The 20,438-nt window shown below is 43.7% G+C and overlaps 2 protein-coding genes and 1 pseudogene across 3 annotated transcripts in view; 1 reads left to right on the top strand and 2 right to left on the bottom strand.

Moving 5' to 3' along the window:
• Positions 1-75: 75 nt before the first annotated feature.
• Gpatch11 (G-patch domain containing 11) lies at positions 76-13,208 on the top strand. 2 transcript variants are annotated; one of them, XM_085833054.1, is made up of 10 exons: positions 78-223; positions 1,401-1,527; positions 2,478-2,549; positions 3,633-3,859; positions 4,698-4,739; positions 5,796-5,916; positions 6,056-6,146; positions 6,943-7,065; positions 8,679-8,760; positions 9,976-13,208. In XM_085833054.1, the coding sequence occupies exons 3-10, from the start codon at positions 2,491-2,493 to the stop codon at positions 10,029-10,031; spliced, it is 801 nt and encodes a 266-aa protein (XP_085689180.1). In that variant the 5' UTR covers positions 78-223; positions 1,401-1,527; positions 2,478-2,490; the 3' UTR covers positions 10,032-13,208. The 2 variants fall into 2 exon arrangements, with proteins under 2 accessions (XP_085689181.1, XP_085689180.1); XM_085833055.1 differs by lacking the exon at positions 9,976-13,208 and having other exon boundaries at positions 76-223; positions 6,943-7,134.
• A 2,584-nt stretch (positions 13,209-15,792) lies between these two features.
• LOC110312710 (elongation factor 1-alpha 1 pseudogene) lies at positions 15,793-18,820 on the bottom strand (annotated as a pseudogene).
• Positions 18,821-19,104: 284 nt separating this feature from the next.
• The window catches only part of Eif2ak2 (eukaryotic translation initiation factor 2 alpha kinase 2), a 28,176-nt gene continuing 26,842 nt past the window's right edge, over positions 19,105-20,438 (bottom strand). The window contains 2 exon segments of the mRNA XM_085833196.1: positions 19,105-20,272; positions 20,275-20,370. Of these exon segments, the coding sequence (XP_085689322.1) occupies positions 20,237-20,272; positions 20,275-20,370 (132 nt within the window). The 3' untranslated portion in view covers positions 19,105-20,236.

The following is a 20,438-nucleotide window of genomic DNA, read 5'->3' as shown; positions in this document are numbered from 1 at the left end:
AGCCCCGCCCACCCTAAGTTTCGAAGCGAATCGGCTGTCGGGGACGAGTGGGACGTTTGTGGGTCCTGCGCCAATTACACGGCGCATGCGCAGCGCGACCTCCGCGGAGCTGGTTCCGGGCGGTAAAGCTCCGGCTTTAGGGTGTGCGGCCGCCCAGGAGAATGACAGAGGTCGGTGCAAGTTGGCTGTGACTGCCCATCGCAGCGTCAGCTACGCCCCGTTCGTAAGTGGTCGTTTTGGTGGGAGGGTGCAGGGGGGAGGAGAGCGGGAGGGAAGAAAGAGCCTGCGATGCCCGAGGCACCCACAGGAGAGTTAGCCCAGCTCTGTGTCTTCTGTAGCTCTGCTTCAAACTCGGTGCTCAATACTGAAATACGCTAGCAGCACCTATAATCTTCCTGTTGAGAAAGTGGTTGCTCCATTATTTCGGAACAGGCAAAGCGCTTCACCTAATCTTGCTCTGGCTCTTTGACACACACCACCTCCAACCATCAACAGATGCTGCGTGATTTACCCCCTCAGACCCAGAATCTTGACCACTTCGCTGTTGTGACTCTTAAGTGAGAGGTCAGGCCACCAGCATCCCTACCTGGGTCATCTATCGACTTGTGGAGGTTATTCTTATATTTGAAGGAAGTGGATAATGCTAGTGTATGTTGTCCTCATAGGAGGAGAACCCTCACATTTTAAGACCCAATTCCTTATTGTTTTCTTTCTTTCTTTCTTTCTTCCTTCTTCCTTCCATCCTTCCTTCCATCCTTCCTTCCTTCCTTCCTTCCTTTTTTTTTTCTAAGATTTATTTATTATACAGCATTCTGCCTGCATGTATGCCTACAGGCCCAAAGAGGGTACCAGATCTCATTATAGATAGTTATAAAGCCACCATGTAATTGAACTCAGGACCTCTAGAAGAGCAGACAGTTCTTTTAACCTCTGAGCCATCTCACCAGCCCCCTTATTCCACTTCCTAACATAATGTCCTCACTATTGGTAATTAACTTCCTCAAACCGTATCATTTAACGAATCTGCAGTGCCCCCAGCTGTGAAGTTTAAGTGTGATTTTATGTGAAAATTATATGTAAAAGATAGAATAACTATAAAAGGCAGAGCTTTAAAAGTAACGCGTAATCCCTTGTACTTTTGTAGGTGTGTGTGTGTGTGTGTATTTTTACATAGGTAGATCATACTGTCCTTGAACTGCTGGGTGCTGAAATCACACCAGAGGGCCACCATGTCTGTGGAGTTAAATGCTTCCCTTAAAAATAACCTAGTTTGAGCTTCCCTTAAAAAAAAAATCTAGTTTGAATTAGAGATTTAGCTCAGTTATAAAGCGCATTCCTTGCTTGTATGAGGCCCTGGATTCAGTACCCGTCTCGGCAATTACAACCTCGTTCCGTTTCAGGAACAAGATCGCCAAGACCTGTATTCTTTGTGGTTGTGAACAAATCATTTAGCCACATTGAGCCTCAGTTTTCCCTGCTGGAAAGTGGAACTAATTCTTCTTATCTACTGGACTGTTCCTAAGCTAGGTGAGTACTAACTGTTATGTGTAAGGAGACTGCAGGTCAGTCTGATTCATCTCGGGCTTGACGAATCTTCTAAGAGGCGCACTTAGTTGGCTCACTCATTTGTGCCTCGGAGCCTCCCACATGGCCATCTCTATAGAGCTTCTTGAGTGTTCTCATATATGACCACTGACTTCACTCAATTCATTCATACTACCAACTATAGAGTGTACTGTATAGTGTGACCAAAAAGTCACCCTAAGCCAGGCGCAGGTGGCACTCAAGAGGCAGAGGCAGGTGGAGCTCTATGAGTTCAAGGTCAGCCTGATCTACAAAGTGAGCTCCAGGATAGCCGAGACTACATAGAGAAACCCTGCCTCCAGAAAACCAAAAACAAAGTCACTCTAATATGCAAAATCCTATTGGTTACACAAACTGCTCAGCAAAATTGACTAGGAGCAGGTCATCTTGGAGAATACTACACAATTATATGAGGGTTTGTCTCATAACTGGAGAATCACAGGTTCAAGGCTAGTGTGGACTACATGGTGAGTTCCATGCCAGCCTGAGGTGGCGGGTGGCCTGATCTCAGGGAGAGACAAAAAAAAAAAAAAAAAAAAAAAGATAAAACAAGAGTATTTGTCTCTGGTGGTCTGGTGACTTCGATTAGAATGGCTTACAGTTGGCTCATAGTACTCGGTTCTCAATTGGAGGACTTTTTTGGAAAGCACTGTTGGAGGAGGTGTGTCAGTTTAGAAACCATTGAGGTTTCTAAAACCCACACCATTCCCAGTTGCCCTTTGTTGGGTTGGCAGCCTCTCTGTTGCTAGGACATAGGGTGCTAAGATTCTCTATCTTTGCATACAAGGGAGCATGGTGAAGCATTGCCACTCTCCATGGTCGATTTCTGTATTGATAAACTAAAATTATGACGAGGATGATGGCTCTCACCCTTGGTCCTACTTGATTTGCAGGTAGTGTTGTCAGATGAAGGAGAGCATGACAGAAGAGGAGGACTATATGTCGGATTCCTTCATTAATGTTCAGTGAGTAAATGTGTATATCTAATTTGATGGTGTCTGGATTCCAAGAGACACAAATAGAATGAAATAAGGACATTGGTTGGGTAGAGGTGGTGGTCATGTCTGTTTGTTTAAAGATAGGGGTACATGGAGCTTAGGCAGCTCTCCAACTCACTGGGCAGCTCATCCTCCTGCCTCTACCTCCCAAGGGCTGAGTCTACGGCAAAGGCTGTGTGCCGCAGTGGCTGGGTTTTGCAGTCTGGGGATCATACTCTGGGCTTCATGCATGCTAGACAAGTTCTCTGACAGCTGGGCTACTGCCCTAGCACAGGATATTTTTTAATATATATTTTCATTTTTAAACTTTAATTCATCATTGTGGGAAGGGCACTGCACCCATGTGGAAATTGGAAAACAACTTTTGGGAGCCACTTCTTCCCTCCACTATGGATTCTGAGAACCAAAGTCAGGTGCTCAGGCTAACACGGCAAACCCATTTACCTGGTGAGCCATCTTGCTATTCCAGGACATTGGTTTGTTTGTTTGTTTGTTTGTTTTTTAAATATGTCATTAAAGCCAACCTTCCTGCCAGGCATGGCGGCGCGCACCTTTGATCCCAGCACCTGGCCGGTAGAGGCTGGTGGACCATCCCATTGAGTTCGAGTCAGCCTGTTTTACAGAAAAGGGTTTCAGGACATGCAAGGCTTCATAGAGAAACCCTGACTGCACACAGACAAACAAAAAGTCAGTCTTCCTGTTTCCTGGAAAACGCCCTGTGTCCATCCACAGATAAGAGGTGCTTTCTCATCTCTCTCAGGGCTAACCATGTTCCTTCTGCTCTTGATTCGCCATGGGTGCCCTCTTCTGTCTCGTGTCGCTGTTTGTCTCCTCCCCCCTGTGTGGAATCTTATTCTCCTGTTCGGCCTTTATTCAGCTTTATTGTTTATTGTTATTTACCTCTTAGAAAGAATTACTCCAAAGTAATTCTAACATTCTCAACTTTATACTGCCTTCAGTTTCCCACAGCCTGTAACTGCCCTTCATTGCTCTGCTGCAAACGGGGAGCAAATGTCGGGAACTCACCTACAGCATTCCGCTCTTTTTCAGAGAAGATGTCAGACCCGGTGTGCCGATGCTGAGGCAGATCCGAGAAGCCCGTCGGAAAGAAGAAAAGCAACAGCAAGCTAATCTGAGAAACAGGCAGAAGAGCGTAAAAGAAGAAGAGCGGGAAAGACGTGACATCGGGTTGAAGAATGCACTCGGCTGTGAAAACAAAGGGTTCGCTCTGCTCCAAAAGATGGGATACAAGAGTGGGCAGGCTCTAGGCAAGAGCGGTGAGTTGTGTGCAGAGCTGACTTGGTACTGATGGACACCTAAGTTGGCGGTACTTAAGATTTGTGATACTAACGGTCCTTTCAGAGATGTCTTCTCACGTCCATTTAGGATGCCTCCCATGCCGCCATGAACTGCTTAGCCTCCCACCACAGCCTTGAAGAAACTGGCTGACAGCAGAGGCTGTAAGGAATGGTGGCATGTGGTGGGTAGGGAAGCACAGTGGCCAGCCAGCAACACAGCAACTCCGGAGACCATGGCAGGGCTCTGCCCAGCCTGCCCTGTACCTACGGCAGCGAGCTGAGTGGCCTTCCTGTTGCAGAAGCCATGCTTCCTTCTAGGAAATGAAACTGCTTTCTCAGATGCAGCAGCTAGAAATGATGGCTTCAGTTTGCTTTTTTCTATTTTAATCGCTTTGATTTCTCACATGGGACGTCTGTTTTCTCTTGAGATTTCTGCCAGCCAAGACTGTTGTGTCTGTGATGTCACTTTTTAAAATGGCATAAGTCCACAGGGGAGGCAGAGGCAGATGGACCTCTGTGAGTTCAAGGCCATCCTGGGCTACCTAGTGAGTTCCAGGACAGCCAGAACTACACAGTGAGACCCTGTCTTGAAGATAGATAGATAGATAATGATCTTACTGAGAAGGAGGTATTTAAGCGCAGGAGAGGCATTAGTTTATAGTGTGCTAGTTGACAAAGAGCATTAGTCTCCAGAATTCAGTTCACAGTTTCATGAGACTGGCAGGGGATTCAGAGAGCATTGTAATGTTACACACTCTACTGACTAACCCGAACTTTGTGATAAATAAACTATTTCTAATGTTTCCTCCTCTTTTAGGAGATGGTATTGTTGAACCAATTCCTCTCAATGTCAAAACAGGTATATAATCGTCATTTTTTTATTATATTATATTATATTTTATTATATTATTATAACCATAACTTAGATTGTTTTGCTTAGTATGTTATGTGATAGTTGCCATTATAATTGATATCACCCGAAGCCCGTGAAATAGTAAAATATTAAAACTTTTAGATCTTTTTCAGGTAAGTTTTGATGAAATGGAAGTAGTAGAATCTAAATCATAAATCATACGGGGGAGCTGGGACCAGTCTTTCATAATTCCACAACTGTAGTCTCAGGATTCAGGAGGCAGATGTGGGAGGGTGAGCATGGAGAAGCTAGCCTGGCTACATAGTAAGACCTTGCTAAAGAGTTAAAGATGAGGGATGAAGTCCATTGGTGGGGTGCCTGTCTACACAGTCCATGGCCCTGCCTGCCTTTGATCCCAGAGCTATAAAAACTAGGGGGGAAGATTTAGAAGTGTGGGATACACAGTGCCTTCTTATTTATTGTAATGTACTAAAGATGTTCCAAAGCAAATTTATCAGTGACTGCTTTTGTGACTAATCTCTTGGATTAATTCAAGAGAAAAAAAAGCATACACTTAAGAAAACGTGATAGTGCTGGGTGTGGTGGCGCACGCCTTTAATCCCAGCACTCGGGAGGCAGAGGCAGGCGGATTTCTGAGTTCGAGGCCAGCCTGGTCTACAACGTGAGTTCCAGGACAGCCAGGGTTACACAGAGAAACCCTGTCTCAAAAACCAAAAAAAAAAAAAAAAAAAAAAAAAAAAACGTGATAGTTGATATTGTTTTCCTAATATTTAAAAATGTGTGTAGCATTACTGTGTTAGATGAGATGGACCTTTGTCAAGATCAAGCCATGCATTTGGGCCCAAAGACCAAACAAAAACTAAACCCTAGTGTTTTCTGCTTCCGTTTTAATGAAATAAGTTTGGATTATTATATTTAAGTAAGAACTGCATATAATTTCTTAAGTATTTAAATTGTCATGTTTTGAAACTTAAAAAAAAAAAAAATCAGTAATTTCCTAAGTTCCTCATCAGATTTTTCTTTTTTTTTGTCTTTGCCCAGGAAAAAGTGGCATAGGTCACGAGTCATCATTAAAACGGAAAGCGGAGGAGAGGCTGGAAAACTACAGGAGAAAAATTCACATGAAAAACCAAAATGAAGCAAAGGCCGCCGAGGAGTTTCGGTAAAGCGGTTGCTTTGAACTCGTTGTGCTTCCAGCCCACTTAACTGCGGTGTGCTCCTCCGTGCGTGCGTGGGTCTATAAAGTAGACACCACGTGAGACTGCAGACCCCACTGTACTGTTCGTTCTTCCTCCCATCAGGATGCGACTGAAGAGTAAGCAGGACGAAATGAGGCTCGAAGGAGACCTGAGAAGAAGCCAGCGAGCTTGCCAGCAGCTGGATGCCCAGAAGGTAGGTGGGCATCTGCTCCCAGTCCAGTAGCGTACCTGGAATGGTTTGACTCGTTTTTATTAAGGAAAAACGAAAATCACAACAAAAACCCCCCATGCCCTGTTCATACCGCCTCCCCTCAGAAGCTGCCGTCTGATGTGCACCTCCTATAGTGCTGACTGGCCAGCTGATGGCCCACTTAGTCCAGGAGCCCACTCCCTCAGTTGTCTAGCAAGGGTTAAATAGCTTTTCTCTCACTCAAAGTATCGTTACCCAGGACTGGAGTACGTAGGGATTCTGTTCCCCATAATGTTTAACCAGAGTAACCTAGTTTTAGTCCATACCTCGAACTTCTGTCTTTTGGAAAAATCATGGTGGAATGCTTTCATTTCACACAGGAATAGTTTTCAGAGCAATCTTTGCCTTTTACAAACCACAGTGAGTCACAATGAAAGTAAAATGACTTCATTTGGTCTCAGAGACTGGTGTACTTTCCATGGTGTGTAAGGATCTGGGAGGAATGTCCTGCTTCACTGTATTCCTGCTGTCTAGCATGTGCTCCTGACGCTCCCTTACCTCCGTCCTAGTCACTTGTCCAGTGGTAGACCCACCGCCCATCTCTCCTGCTGGACTGACAGCGGGAACTAGGAGACACACTCTAATTCTCCTTTCAGTCCTCACTGTGGTCCAGTGCTCTGCTGAGAGCTAGCACTTGTAAATATTACCTGGAAGAACAAATTCATGTTAACACAAGCACACTTAACGGCACCCCAAGTATGCTTAGCTGTGTCTTATAAAAATAATTCTGTATTTTCAGAATATTCAGGTTCCCAGGGAGGCATGGTACTGGTTGAGGCCTGAAGAGGAGACTGAGGAGGAGGAAGAGGAAGAGGAAGAGGAAGAACAGGATGAAGATGAGTGCCCGAGTGAAGATTTGAGTGTATGTGTGGACACTGCCTGTTTGCTCATAGCCGGGGCATGGCCTGGCACCGTTCACACTTGAAGCTGGGTAATTCTTTGCTGTGGGCAGCATGGTTGTCTGTGTAGCGGTACCACATACTGCTTAGCTTGGGTTCTGGCACCCTGACTTGGGGTGGGGAGGGAGTGCAGAGAGGGCAGACACATAGACACGTATATAGGAAAACTAGGATAAGATGGAGTGCTCACCTGACAGGTCACCTACTAACCCCAGCAACCTCGCAATCTAGTATTTATTAGGAACAGCACGGGGTAGGCTGGGCTAGCTGGTTTTGATAACACTGTCAGGCTATAGCACTGTGAGGTTATAACACGCCAGATGAGAAGACTGCATTTGCCAGTGTCTGTACATACTGGTCAATCATTCTGACCCCCAAAGAGAGCTTGGCTGTTCCCTTTGAGCTTCTCCTGTGAGGCTGAGGCAATGGCGTCCTCACACGGTCATTCCAGTGTATATACCTGGTCCCTGCCCTTCAGGTGCCATTTGCACTTCCTCTTCTGACAGCCAAAGAGTTGTCTCCAAGCCCTGCTAAATAACGCCCAGCTGAAAGCTGCTGATTCACAGGATTGTGTTTCTAGCCCAAAAATCAGAATCCCCTACAACTTCTCCAGTTAGTTTTAGTCCATCTAACCTGAGCTTCAGTTTAGATGACGGAGTCACTGCAAATGTAAATGATTGCAGATGGCTTTGCTTCCTGTTCAATTTCTAAAAGTGGTGCTACTGTGTACATTATCTATTCACAAAACAGGGAAAATAAGATCAGAGGGAAGGAGAGTGTGAACCTAAGATGGCTCAGCAAGTGAAGGCCTCTGCTGCCAAGTATGGCAGCCTGAGTTCAATCCTGGGGACTTCTGTGGTAGCAGGAGAGAACCAGTTCTCCCTTGTTTTCCTCTGGCACACTCACAAGCACGTGCTTGCACATAGACACACATGTACAATTCACCTTTAAATGTACTTATTCAGCAAAGTAAGTCCTGGAGTTTCTAGTGTGGAATTTACCTAGGCGACAGTCAGGGCTTTCGGCACATCCTTCTGCTTAACTGTGAGACCTCTCCTGTGTGAAACTCAAGGAAGCCGTCCTCCCTCCACCCACCTCAGGGACTAGTTCCTTAAATGGTTTGAAAAGGGGTCTTTAAGACTCCTAGTTATCCCCAGGCATAGTGGCACATACCTTTAGACACAGCATGTGGGAGGCAGAAGCAGGTGGATCTCTGTGAGTTCAAGGCCAGCCTGGCCTACATACCAAGTTTCAGGTATGTATGTAAGAATACATAATGAGACCCTGTCTTTTTAAAAAAAAAACAAAACAACAAAAAACCAAACCAACAATAACATAAACCTTATTAGCATAGAGGTAGCCCAAAGATGGTTTTTATGTTCACAGTTGCCTCTTGTGGACAAGTGGTTAGTCAGATGAGACATGCCCAGATATATCACCTCTGCTCTGACCCCTTGAGTAACTGAGAGTGTTCCAAAAGAGTTCAAGCCTGGGCCTAAGTAACCATTGGTCTGAGATCCAGGAAGCAAGGTCCTGGTCATCGTGAGCCACTGATGTGCCTGTGTCCTCTTCCCAGGTGCTAGAAAAACTGCAGATCCTCACTGGCTACTTAAGAGAAGAACATCTGTATTGCATTTGGTGCGGGACAGCCTATGAAGGTAAGAAGATGGTTTATACTTTAAAATATACTGCCTGTGCATACTGGTTTGTTTTTAATAAAACTCACATTTCCTATAAGCAGTAGAAGTGTCTTCTTATTCCATTCATTTAGCAGTGTAGGGCCAATGTTGCAAAGAAATAGTGACTATAGAAATAATTGAGTTGGGGGCTGGAGAAATGGCTCAGCGGTTAAGAGCACTGACTGTTCTTCCAGAGGATGTGGGTTCAATTCCCAGCACCTACATGGCAGCTCATAACTCTGTAACTTCAAAATCACATCTTCACATAGGTACACATGCAAGCAAACACCAATGCACATACAATAAGAATAAATACTTTTTTTAAAAATCCAACATTTAATTTTTCAGTTACTAAAGAAATAATTTCAACTCTAAAGAATAACTTAAAGGCCAGGTGTGGTGACATACATTTTTAATCCCAGCACTCAAGAGAAGTGGATTTCTCTGAGTTCAAGGACAGCCTGGTGTAGATAGTGAGTTCTTGCCCAGCTAGGGCTACATAATGAGACCCTGTCTCAATGACCATTCCCATCAAAAACAAAAACAAAAAGACCCTTGAAGATAATGATTTTTTTCATGGCTTATTTTTTGAAGATTCATTTTTGGATAGATGCTTGCATTAAAATTTTAGAACTAATTTTTATTTTGGCAGACTATTGTCCCTGACTCATAAAAGTCAAGTGTGTTGAAATCCATTCTTTTTTCTCCATTGTGAAGAAGAAATTGGTTTAACCTTTGGCAGATATCTTAAAAGAGCCAATTGTCTCCTTGTCCGTTTCACCTTGATTGACTGTTGATTAAGGACTTTGAGAATGAAGGGTTTTTTTCATAATTATTTTAATCTCTTAAACTTTTATGCATGTAGGTGCTATGCCTATACGTACACTTATGCACCACATATGTTTAGTGTTCATGGAGGCCAGAAGAAGGCATTGGATCCACTGGTCCTGGAAGTTGACAGTTATAAGCCACACGTGGGTGCTGGGAATTGAACTCAGGTCCTCTGGAAGAGCAGCCAGAGCTGTCAACTTCTGAGCCACATCCTCAGCCCTCATCTCCTCGTTTTTATTATTGTTTTATCTTTTCCCCATTTTTGTGGAATAACAAGCATGATTAGTCAAAAATACTGCATACTACCTTATAAGTTTACCATAAACTTGTGTTCACCTTTGACTTCTCACCCATAAATTACAGATAAAGAAGACCTGTCTTCGAATTGCCCAGGACCAACCTCTGCGGATCACGACTGAGATTGTTCCCGACAAAGGAAAATTATTTATGTGAGCGGGGAAAGAAGGCCTTTGTATAGCACTTCATTCTTTTAGAAATGTGTTCTTTGGATAAAATTGCTCACTGATTTAGAAAAATGTTACTGTTACTTCCAAATACAAGTATCATAGACATGAACAATTACAAGTTATGTGGTATTGTGACGCTTGTAGAGTTTAAGGGTACCAACAGGTTACATACTCAGTTCCCTCCTTACTTTGGATAAATTGAGAAGATAGGAATCAGGAAGAAGCCAGTTGTCCGCTTTAGGCCTTGCGATGCACCTTTATGGTAGAGGGCCTGCCTAGCCTGTGCAGGACAGAATCCTGAGTTTAGCCACCAGCACAAGCTAAGCTCATTGGCTTGAAGCTGGAATCCAGAACAAGGCCAGCTCTTTCTAACCAGACTACCTAATAGTAATTCGGAGAAATGGCATGCCCAGCCTCTGCTGTGGAGCCTGCTTTGCGTTCTAGAACTGGTGTCTTGAAGTAGTTTTATCCTGGTTTGTCTTTCAACATAGCTGCTGAGAACAACGGGTAGCATTTTCTAGGCAACTAGTTCTCTGGAGTAGAGAGCACACCACTGGCTGAGTAGTCTGTCAGATTAAAACACTTCTCTGTTGGAAAGGAAGGAAGGAAGAGTCAGAAGATTCCATACTTCTGGGTCATGTCCAGGGTCAGACAGACCTCAAAGTCATGGGCGTTTTTCCAAGTGTGCATGCTCAAGGATCCCCTCTAGTGGACCCATCTGAACTGGTCTCAGTAATTAAATACCCACTTTTTAAACTCCAAGAGTATGTGGCAGCATGCATTGCTTTCTGAAACACCACACCATCACAAGGGAAAACATTCCAGAGGAGTGCCTGAAGAAACGCAAAGTGGTCAGCACAGTGCAGCCTGGAGCAGCAGGAGGACTAGAGAGAGCCAACTTACCCTAGGTTACCAGGCAACATCCCAGTGGCACTACACTATGCTGTGGGTGACCAGGTGACATCCCAGTGGCACTACACTCTGCTCTGGGTGACCAGGCGACATCCCAGTGGCACTACACTAGGCTTTGGTTCTGAAGGATGGACAGGTCTTGGGTATGCAGAGCTCTGAGGAGGCAGCTGCTCTATGACTCAGCAGTTCTAAGCATAGAAAATGGACCCCTACAAGTCTGTTTTTCTGCTTTCGGTAATCTTATTCATAGATGTCAAAAAGTATAAACCACCCAAATGTCTATAGAACAGGTATGTAAGGTACATACTCATACAACAGGACCCTATTTGGCTGCACAAGAGGAATGCATTACTGAGACCTGCTACGTGGATGAAATTTGGAAGCTGATGATTTGTTTAAGTTGAGAGGAATTTCAAATACAGACAGTGGGAAAGAATATAAGTGCTAGAACATGTTCAGGTGAACCTGAGCAGGTCTGTGTAGCTGTGCCTTAATCTGGTAACACCAAGCACAGGACTCACGATGGCAACCACTGGCGCACATGGCTGCCAAATCTCATTTCTGACCTCCAGACCCTCAGTAAGTGACTAAACTGTAAATGACCCAGTCTGTGGTAAAATATTGCAACTATGGGAAATTAAAATACACCACAACTAAATTAATATTAGCCGGGCTCCACATACTGTGGAGACATTTTGTTTGCACAACAGTGCTGCTACAGTTAGGATTAAAGTCAGTGCTGGTATAACTGTACCCATCTAAACCATGGGGACACCATGAGCCACTTCCCGGGTATGACATTCCACAGACATATGACTACTTCCTCGAGCAAATGTTGAGAGTAAAGAAAACACAGGGAGTATGCTCTCAAGAAACAATCTTCTTCCTCTGATGTGTATGAAGACAGCAACAGTGTACTTAATTATAATAATAAACATATCTTCTGGCCTGAGTGAGCAGAGTTGACCGAAGCGAGCGTGGTGGGGCCGACCAGAGCAGGGTTGACTAGAGCAAGCAAAAGTCCTAAAAATTCAATTCCCAACAACCACATGGAAGGCTCACAACCATCTGTACAGCTACAGTGTACTCATATACATAAATCTTTAAAAAAAAAAAAAAGATGACAGCCTAAATATTTATGGCTACAACTGAGGAGCTCAGCATAACTAAGGTAAAATATTATTTGTTAAGGCTGCACAATGATACATACAGACTCACTCTTATGTGTTTGAAGATGAAAATTGTGAGAATTAATATTGAACAAAAATACTCCTTACAATAAAATGTTAATGTGCCTCGAGTTCTGGTGACCATTCAAGTAGGAATGTTTGTTATGTCTCTGACTAGTGAGTCTGCAGATGGTGAAGACTTGAAGAAGCTGACATGCAGATATGCATGTAGCTGTGTACACAAGGTACACTGAATGGGCACGCAGCCCGTGCAGCTGCATAAGACCATGCAACTGTCCCACACTTAGCCTCTGAAAAGTTACCTTACATTGCATTTTAAACTGGGTCCCACCATTATGCAACCAACCGTACATGTATATAATAACACATAGATATATGTCTGTATGGATAGATTATGTATGAATATATCTTATATAAAGTTATATTACATCTACATGTATGTGTTTGTGACATATGTGTGTTTAATAGAAGTGATATATTTACTCTGATAAAAATTTCCTAGTGAAGCCACCAGGTAAAAAAGTTTCTTTCAAAAGTGTCCCTGGAATTAGTAAGTGAGGCTCTACTCTGCCCTGCTGTTGCCCTGATTGAGATTCTTGGGATTTCCGGGTTTGGAGGCTGAGAAAATATATCCTTAGAAGTAAATAAAAATGCCAAAAAGATAATATACATATTTCATAATGTAAAAATACCAGTAAGAGAAGGGTAAAATGTTATACTCTCCCTGACCATATTATTTTGGTATTCCTCTTAAATGGAGGAATTTGTTCATTAAAGCTAGCTAATATTAGTCTGTTTTCAAAGAAATTTCTTTCTACCTAGACAATTTGAAAAATGTAGACCAAATCCTTATGTATCTTCATTTCTATGTGGCAGTGGCTAACATCGCCCACAGCTGCTCTCTCTTTCTTCTCTCTCTGTAACTCCAGCTCCAGGGCATCTGATGCCCGGTTTTGGCCTGGGCTGTCACTACGCTCACATACAAAGACATGGACATGCAAATAAAATAAATATTTTTTTTAAAGAATAGTTTCTGTGTGTGTGTGTGTGTGTTAAATTGCCTTTTTAAGGGAAACAAATTACCTAATAGAAAAACCACATTTAGGCCTAATAATCTCCTCGTGGTGGTTCTTCTGCAAGCCATTAGGTTCTTCCACTCTGGGTGACTATAGATTGGATCACACTGTTACTGTGGTGACGTGCATCCTTCCATTGTAGAGGTCCACGGTCCCCATTTTAAACTCTGGCCAATATTCCCTCCCTTCCCACACTGTAGTTTTAGCATCCAACACTGAACCTTGCCTTACCTGTTACTGCACTAGCAGTCAGAGGACACAACAGATGTTTTAATGAATACTTAGAAAAAGCCACCTGCCTTGTAGGAGTCTCTCAGTGCTTCTTACTTCTGGTAAGCCTGCATTTAGCTCAGTTTAAACATTGTAAAACAACTGTAAGACTAATGGTGAGCCGTAGCTACTGGTAACCCCCAAATGGGACTCAAGAACTGGGTTCCATGCAAAAGCAAGAGGCTTATTTTTCCAGCGTGCTGGGGTCACCCTGCACCCAGAAAAGAGACGACACTTTCTTTCATAAGCTCTTTATACAATTTTTTTGAGGGCAGATTATAACAACAGCAACTAGGCACATAATGATTGGTGGTCCTGCTGACCTGCGCAGGGAGGGGGACCCAGGGACCTTCTCTATCTCCAGGCGGTGGGATAATTGGCTGGGCAGGGAGGGGGACCCAGGGAACTTCTCTATCTCCAGGCGGTGATAATTGGCTGCGCAGGGAAGAAGACTCAGGGACCTTCCCTCAGGCCGGGAGGGAAGTTCCAAGTTGGGGCTCTCTCACAACAACGCTCATCTGTTGCTCTACAGTTTAAGACCCATCAAGGTCTCCAGGGCTGCAATCGACGTCACCATCCAGCATTTCCTGCTGCTGTTTGGTGCTAACAAAGGCCTGCTTTGTCCAGTGTTCCCTGTGTGCATTCTGTCCTTAGCTCATCTTGCCGGTGGTCTTGTCTTTTCTAAATCATTCACATTCTTGGGAGTTTCTTAAGTATCATTTCTAAGGCCTCTACTCTGAGGAAAGTGTTCTTTCCTGTCCAGATGGAGAGTTTCCTACTGCTGCCAAACAGCACAGCTACCTTTCTTCAAAGCTTTGTTATGACAGATGCAAGATGTATATGGTAAAAAAGACTCAGAATCTTCCTTACCAGCTCCACTATCCCCTGCCCTCCTCTCAGCCAACCACTTAGGAATTTAGTATTGCTTCCTCCCTCTTCTGCCTTTTCCATCTTGTCCTGCTTATTATTATTATTATTTTAATCCCACAAGCACTTGAATTTTATTCAGTCTTTAAGGGTAAAGATGACACAACGGATGCTTTTGCCCTTTATTTCAAAAGGGGTTATTATACATCACTTTTCTAAGTCTTGTCTAAACTTAGGCCACCTGTTTTGATCTCATGGGCTTCATGACATATACTATGCAGCCTTGCCAATCCACTTCCAGGGACTAGAGCCCATGTTTGTTCTGCCAAAGTCAGGTTAACATGACTCAGTTTTGGAACTTATTTCAAATGACATGTTTTGGCAACTCAACTGTAGTCACTTTAACACGCACAATGTTACACCAAAATTCTCACTTTAATACTAAACAGCCTTTACCTTATCTTTGAAGGTATTCCTTTAAAGTACCACCCTACCATCAGCCTGTTTTACATCCTAGCAAAAGCTAAGAAACTTAAGCTCATCTTAGAAAACCCTTTTGCTTAGCCACTTTGTGCTCACCTATTCATTCAAGATTGGTCCTTTTCGTAAAGGTTCTCTCGTGTGTAATTGTGGAAGGAAATTCTCAGTAATCCTCAAAGCTTGTTTCATTTCCAATATTCACAAAGTGTACTCAGTAATCCTATGTGGTAGTATACTCCAGCAATGCTGCCTAAAGCAAACTTAGCTGTCACACCCAAGTCTGACCTACTGCATGCAGATCCAGACAGATTGGGGTATAGGACCCAAGTCTGCCCCCAACTATGTACCACACCTTGGGTTGATACATCTAAATTACTTTGTCCTAACCAGTAAGATTTTGAAGTTAACCCAAATCAGCCCTGTTTAGTTTGTAAAATGGCCTTTGAAATAGCTCAGTTCTGGGTAGACCCAGACAACCAGAACTGTCTGCCCCCAACTATGTACCACACCTTGGGTTGATACATCTAAATTACTTTGTCCTAACCAGTAAGATTTTGAAGTTAACCCAAATCAGCCCTGTTTAGTTTGTAAAATGGCCTTTGAAATAGCTCAGTTCTGGGTAGACCCAGACAACCAGAACTCAATCCCTAAGAACATACCATGGGGACCCCAGTACCTTTGTTGTATACACTCAGTTAACTTTCAGCATTGACCAACACAGATTTCTCATTAAACTTGTTTTAATGGTCTCAAAATTCTGTGACAGATTTTTGGTCCAGTTGTTTCCATTAAAAAATACTGATTTTGAAAACTAATACTTAAAACTGCCACACACACACACACACACACACACACACACACACATACACACAAAATGGTCCACAAAACATTCTTTCCTTCTGAAGGTTTTACGGTACATTGTTATCATTAACCAGTCTTTTACTATTAAACTTAAATGGCCAATTGAGACAAACAGTTCTGAGACCGTTCTTCCACCACTGATTAAGACTGGCAGGTGTTAGGGGTAATATTCATTTAGCCTTCTGAGCTTTCTGGGCAGACTTGGTGACTTTGCCAGCTCCAGCAGCCTTCTTGTCCACAGCTTTGGTGACACCCACAGCAACTGCCTGCCTCGTGTCACGAACAGCAAAACGACCAAGTGGAGGATAGTCAGAGAAGCTCTCAACACACATGGGCTTGCCAGGGACCAAATCGACAATGGCAGCATCACCGGACTTCAGGAATTTGGGGCCATTTTCCAGCTTCTTACCAGAACGATGATCGATCTTTTCTTTAAGCTCAGCAAACTTGCATGCTATGTGGGCTGTGTGACAATCCAGAACAGGAGCATAGCCAGCACTGATTTGGCCTGGATGGTTCAGGATAATCACCTGAGCAGTGAAGCCAGCTGCTTCCATTGGTGAATCACTTTTTCTGTCACTAGCAACATTGCCTTGTCTAACATCTTTGACAGACACGTTCTTTACATTGAAGACCACATTGTCCCCAGGAAGAGCTTCACTCAAAGCTTCATGGTGCATTTCAACAGACTTGACTTTAGTTGTTATATTGACGGAGCAAAGGTAACCACCATGCCAGGTTTGAGAACACCAGTCTCCACTCAGCCCACGGGGACAGTGCCAATGCCTCCAATTTTATAGACATCCTGGAGGGGCAGTTGCAGAGGCTTGTCAGTTGGACGAGTTGGTGGTAGGATACAATCCAAAGCTTCCAGCAGCATGGTGCCACTGGCACTGCCATCTTTGCAGGTGACTTTCCATCCCTTGAACAAAGGCATATTAGCACTTTGCTCCAGCATGTTGTCACCATTCCAACCAGAAATTGGCACAAATGCTACTGTGTCAGGGTTGTAGCCAATTTTCTTAATGTAGGTGCTGACTTCCTTAACAATCTCCTCATATCTCTTCTGACTGTATGATGGCTCGGTAGAATCCATTTTGTTGACACCAACAATCAGCTGTTTCACACCCAGGGTGTAAGCCAGAAGAGCATGCTCTCCGGTCTGCCTGTTCTTGGAGATACCACCTTCAAATTCACCAACACCAGCAGCAACAATCAGGACAGCACAGTCAGCCTGGGATGTGCCTATAATCATGTTTTTGATGAAGTCTCTGGGTCCTGGGGCATCAATGATGGTCACATAGTTTTTGCTGGTCTTGAATTTCCACAGGGAGATGTCAATAGTGATACCACGCTCACACTCAGCTTTCAGTTTGTCTAAGCCCCAGGCGTACTTGAAGGAGCCCTTTCCCATCTCAGCAGCCTCCTTCTCAAACTTTTCGATTGTTCGATTCCACCACATTTGTAGATCAGGTGGCCAGTTGTGGTGGACTTGCCGGAGACAATGTTGATGTGAGATTTTTCCTTTCCCATTTTTGCTTTAAATTAGCGGTGGCTTTCACAACACCTGCGTTCTGATGGCAAACCCCTTGCGTAAAAGCTTGTCCTACTTATTGAGATTCCAAAAAGTGGGGAGGGGATCTTTAAAAATGATTTTGTTTTGTATGCTCTGGAATGTTCTATCAACTTGTGAATGATTTCCTTCCATAAACATTTTTAAAATATTTTTTTCTCTTAACATGCTGTTACTATACTGTTGCTACATCTAGCTTCAGTTCATTCTCCAATAAGTAAATAGCATTTCAAATTCATTCTCCCTTTGAAGGCATTATGGGTGCTTCTTGTTGACATGGCTTCTGTAAACAGTATGTTAGCTACTTTTCTTGTCACTAAAAACCCAACAGATGCAACTTAAGAGAGGAGAGATTTATTTATTTATTTATTTATTTATTTATCTATTTAGACTCAATTTCAGATGATACAATCCTTCATGACAGGGAAGATTTGGCAGAAGCCTCAGTTGACAGTGGAAGAGTGTGTCCAAGACTCTGTTGGCTCATGGCCATCTCATAATGCAAAATGCTTTCAGTCCCACCTCAGAAATTCCCATAATCTTAATACTCAACTCCATTCAAAGGTCCAAAGTGCTTTGAGAAGCAGGGAGAAACTCTTAGCTGTGAGGCCCTATAAAACAACTATTACAGCATACAAAGGCACAAGGTAACTACCAATATTCTACAAAGCAAGTCTGAAAGAACAACAAGGAAAGACTGGACCTCTACAAGGCTAACTCCAAGCAGGGCCTCTCAGGAGACTTTTGAGCTACCACTGTAAGTTTGACGTATACCATTTGAGGACTTCTCTAGCCTGGTGCTTCAAACTTTTCCACATTCCTCCCACAAACCAGTCCTGAAAGCCCAACAGTAGGTTTATTGCAATACAACTGTACTTCCTGTACCATTTTATTACTATTCTTTTCTTTTTTCTGTTTTTTCTTTTTTTTATTGGATATTTTCTTTATTTACACTTCAAATGTTACCCCCTTTCCTAGTTTCCACCCCTCCCAGAAATCCCCATATCCTTCCTTACTCCCCCTGCTTCTATGAGGGTGTTCCTCCAACCCACCTATCTGCCCTTGATTCCCCTATACTGGGGCATCTATCACACCTTCATAGGACCAAGGACCTCTCCTCCTATTGATACATGACAAGGCCATCTTCTGCTACATATGCAGCTGGAGCCATGTGTACTCCTTGGTTGATGGCTTAGTTCCTGGGAGCTCTGGGGGGGGGGTGTCTGCTTGGTTGATATTGTTGTTCTTATGGGATTGCAAACCCCTTCAACTCCTTCAGTCCTTTCTCTAACTCCTCTATTGGGGACCCCACACTCAGTCCAATGGTTGGCTGTGAGCATCAGTCTCTGTATTTGTAAGGCTCTGGCAGGACCTCTCAGGAGACAGCCATATCAGGCTCCTGTCAGCATGCATGTCTTGGCATCCACAATAGTGTCTGGGTTTGGTAACTGTGTATGGGATGAATCCCCAGTCTCTGTATATGGGACAGTCTCTGGATGGCCTTTCCTTCAGTCTCTGTTCTACACTATATCTCCATATTTGCTCCTGTGAATACTTTGGTCCCCTTCTAAGAGGGACCAAAGCACCCACACTTTGGTCTTCCTTCTTCTTGAGCTTCATGTAGTCTGTGAATTGTATCTTGGTTATTTGGAGCTTTTGGGCTAATATCCATTTATCAGTGAGTGCATATCATGTGTGTTCTTTTGCGATTGGGTTACCTCACTCAAGATGATATCCTCCAGATCCATCCATTTGTCTAAGAATTTCATGAATTCATTTTTAATAGCTGAGTAGTACTCCATTGTGTAAATGTGCTACATTTTCTGTATCCATTCCTCTGTTGAGGGACATCTGGGTTCTTCCCAGCTCCTGGCTATTATAAATAAGGCTGCTATGAACATAGTGGAGCATGTGTCCTTATTACATGTTGGACCATCTTCTGGGTATATGCCCAGGAGTGGTATTGCTGGGTCCTCAGGTAGTACTGTGTCCAATTTTCTGAGGAACCTCCAACCTGACTTCCAGGATGGTTGTACCAGCTTGCAATCCCACCAGCAGTAGAGAAGTGTTCCTCTTTCTGCACATCCTCGCCAGCCTCTCATTACTTCTCCCATCACAAGCACTATCTGAGCGAAGCCACTCAAGGGCAGAGGGTTAACTTGGACCCCCACATTCAGAGGCCACAGTTCACATGACAGAGAAGGCACGAATGGCAGAGGGCTCAGAGTGGGATCAGAACGCAATACATGTATGGAATGGTCAAAAAAAAATAACTTTGTAAGATTGCTTTTGAAGTAACAGGGAAAAAACCCTATTGCAGAGTTTTTAGCAGTCCTGCTTGGTGTTTATGATAAAGACACTGAGACATCTATATAGCAAGGAAGGTTGTTGGCCTGTTTTCTGGGGCAGTCTCGCAGGTAGCCCAGCTAACTTAAACCTACTATTCTGCCATTTTTGTCTCTCCATATGGTCTCTCTCTCTCTCTCTCTCCCTCCCTCCCTCCTTTCCTCCCTCGTCCATTCTAGTCCATGTCTTTGTGTCTCTGTCTGTCTGTCTGTCTGTCTGTGTGCAGGACCTTCTGCCCCAGCTCTGACTACTAGCTCTTTTTTTATGCCAAAAGCCAGAGTCCTTCCTCATCCAATTGGCTTTGGGGGCTCTGTGACCTTCCACACAGGAGCCTGCCTTTCTCTTTGGGCAGATGAGAAACAAGCATTTACATATTTGGCTAGCTAACCAGCCACAGGCCCAGCAATTAACAATTGAGGAAATGGGCATACTTTTTCATAGGCTAAGAAATACAATGTCTGTGGGTCACCCTAACCAAAACCTGTCTGGGAGAGTGGTATTAAGAAAAGAAGGACAATATTCACTGATACTCCCCTCAGACTGCAGATCGTTAAAGGAAAACCACGGCAGAGGAATGTTTTCTCAGAAAGGCCCTAACATGTGTTTCTTTTCTTTTTCTCTGAGATGTCCCTCCATTCAGCCAAGGTCTTCAGGATTTCAGATGTCTTAGGTCGGTCCTCGGGTTTCTCTGAGAGTAATTTTTTTAGAAGGCTTATCTGTTAATGATAGGTAAGAGTCAGTATTGGGAAAGAAAATAGTGGAAAAAAATCAACCTGATAGCTTT

This window comes from Mus caroli, unplaced genomic scaffold, assembly GCF_978045245.1.
Source record: "Mus caroli unplaced genomic scaffold, Mus_caroli_1 scaffold_18, whole genome shotgun sequence".
NCBI classification, from domain to species: Eukaryota; Metazoa; Chordata; class Mammalia; order Rodentia; family Muridae; genus Mus; species Mus caroli.
This window is presented reverse-complemented; position numbering and strand designations above follow the sequence as displayed.

Excerpts from the sequence above, each read along its gene's own strand:
- Gpatch11 (XM_085833054.1), top strand. The coding sequence starts at position 2,491 with ATGAAGGAGAGCATGACAGAAGAGGAGGACTATATGTCGGATTCCTTC. Across the intron at positions 7,066-8,678 it reads GCCCGAGTGAAGATTTGAGT|GTGCTAGAAAAACTGCAGAT; the intron begins GTATGTGTGGAC and ends TCCTCTTCCCAG. Across the intron at positions 8,761-9,975 it reads GTGCGGGACAGCCTATGAAG|ATAAAGAAGACCTGTCTTCG; the intron begins GTAAGAAGATGG and ends CATAAATTACAG.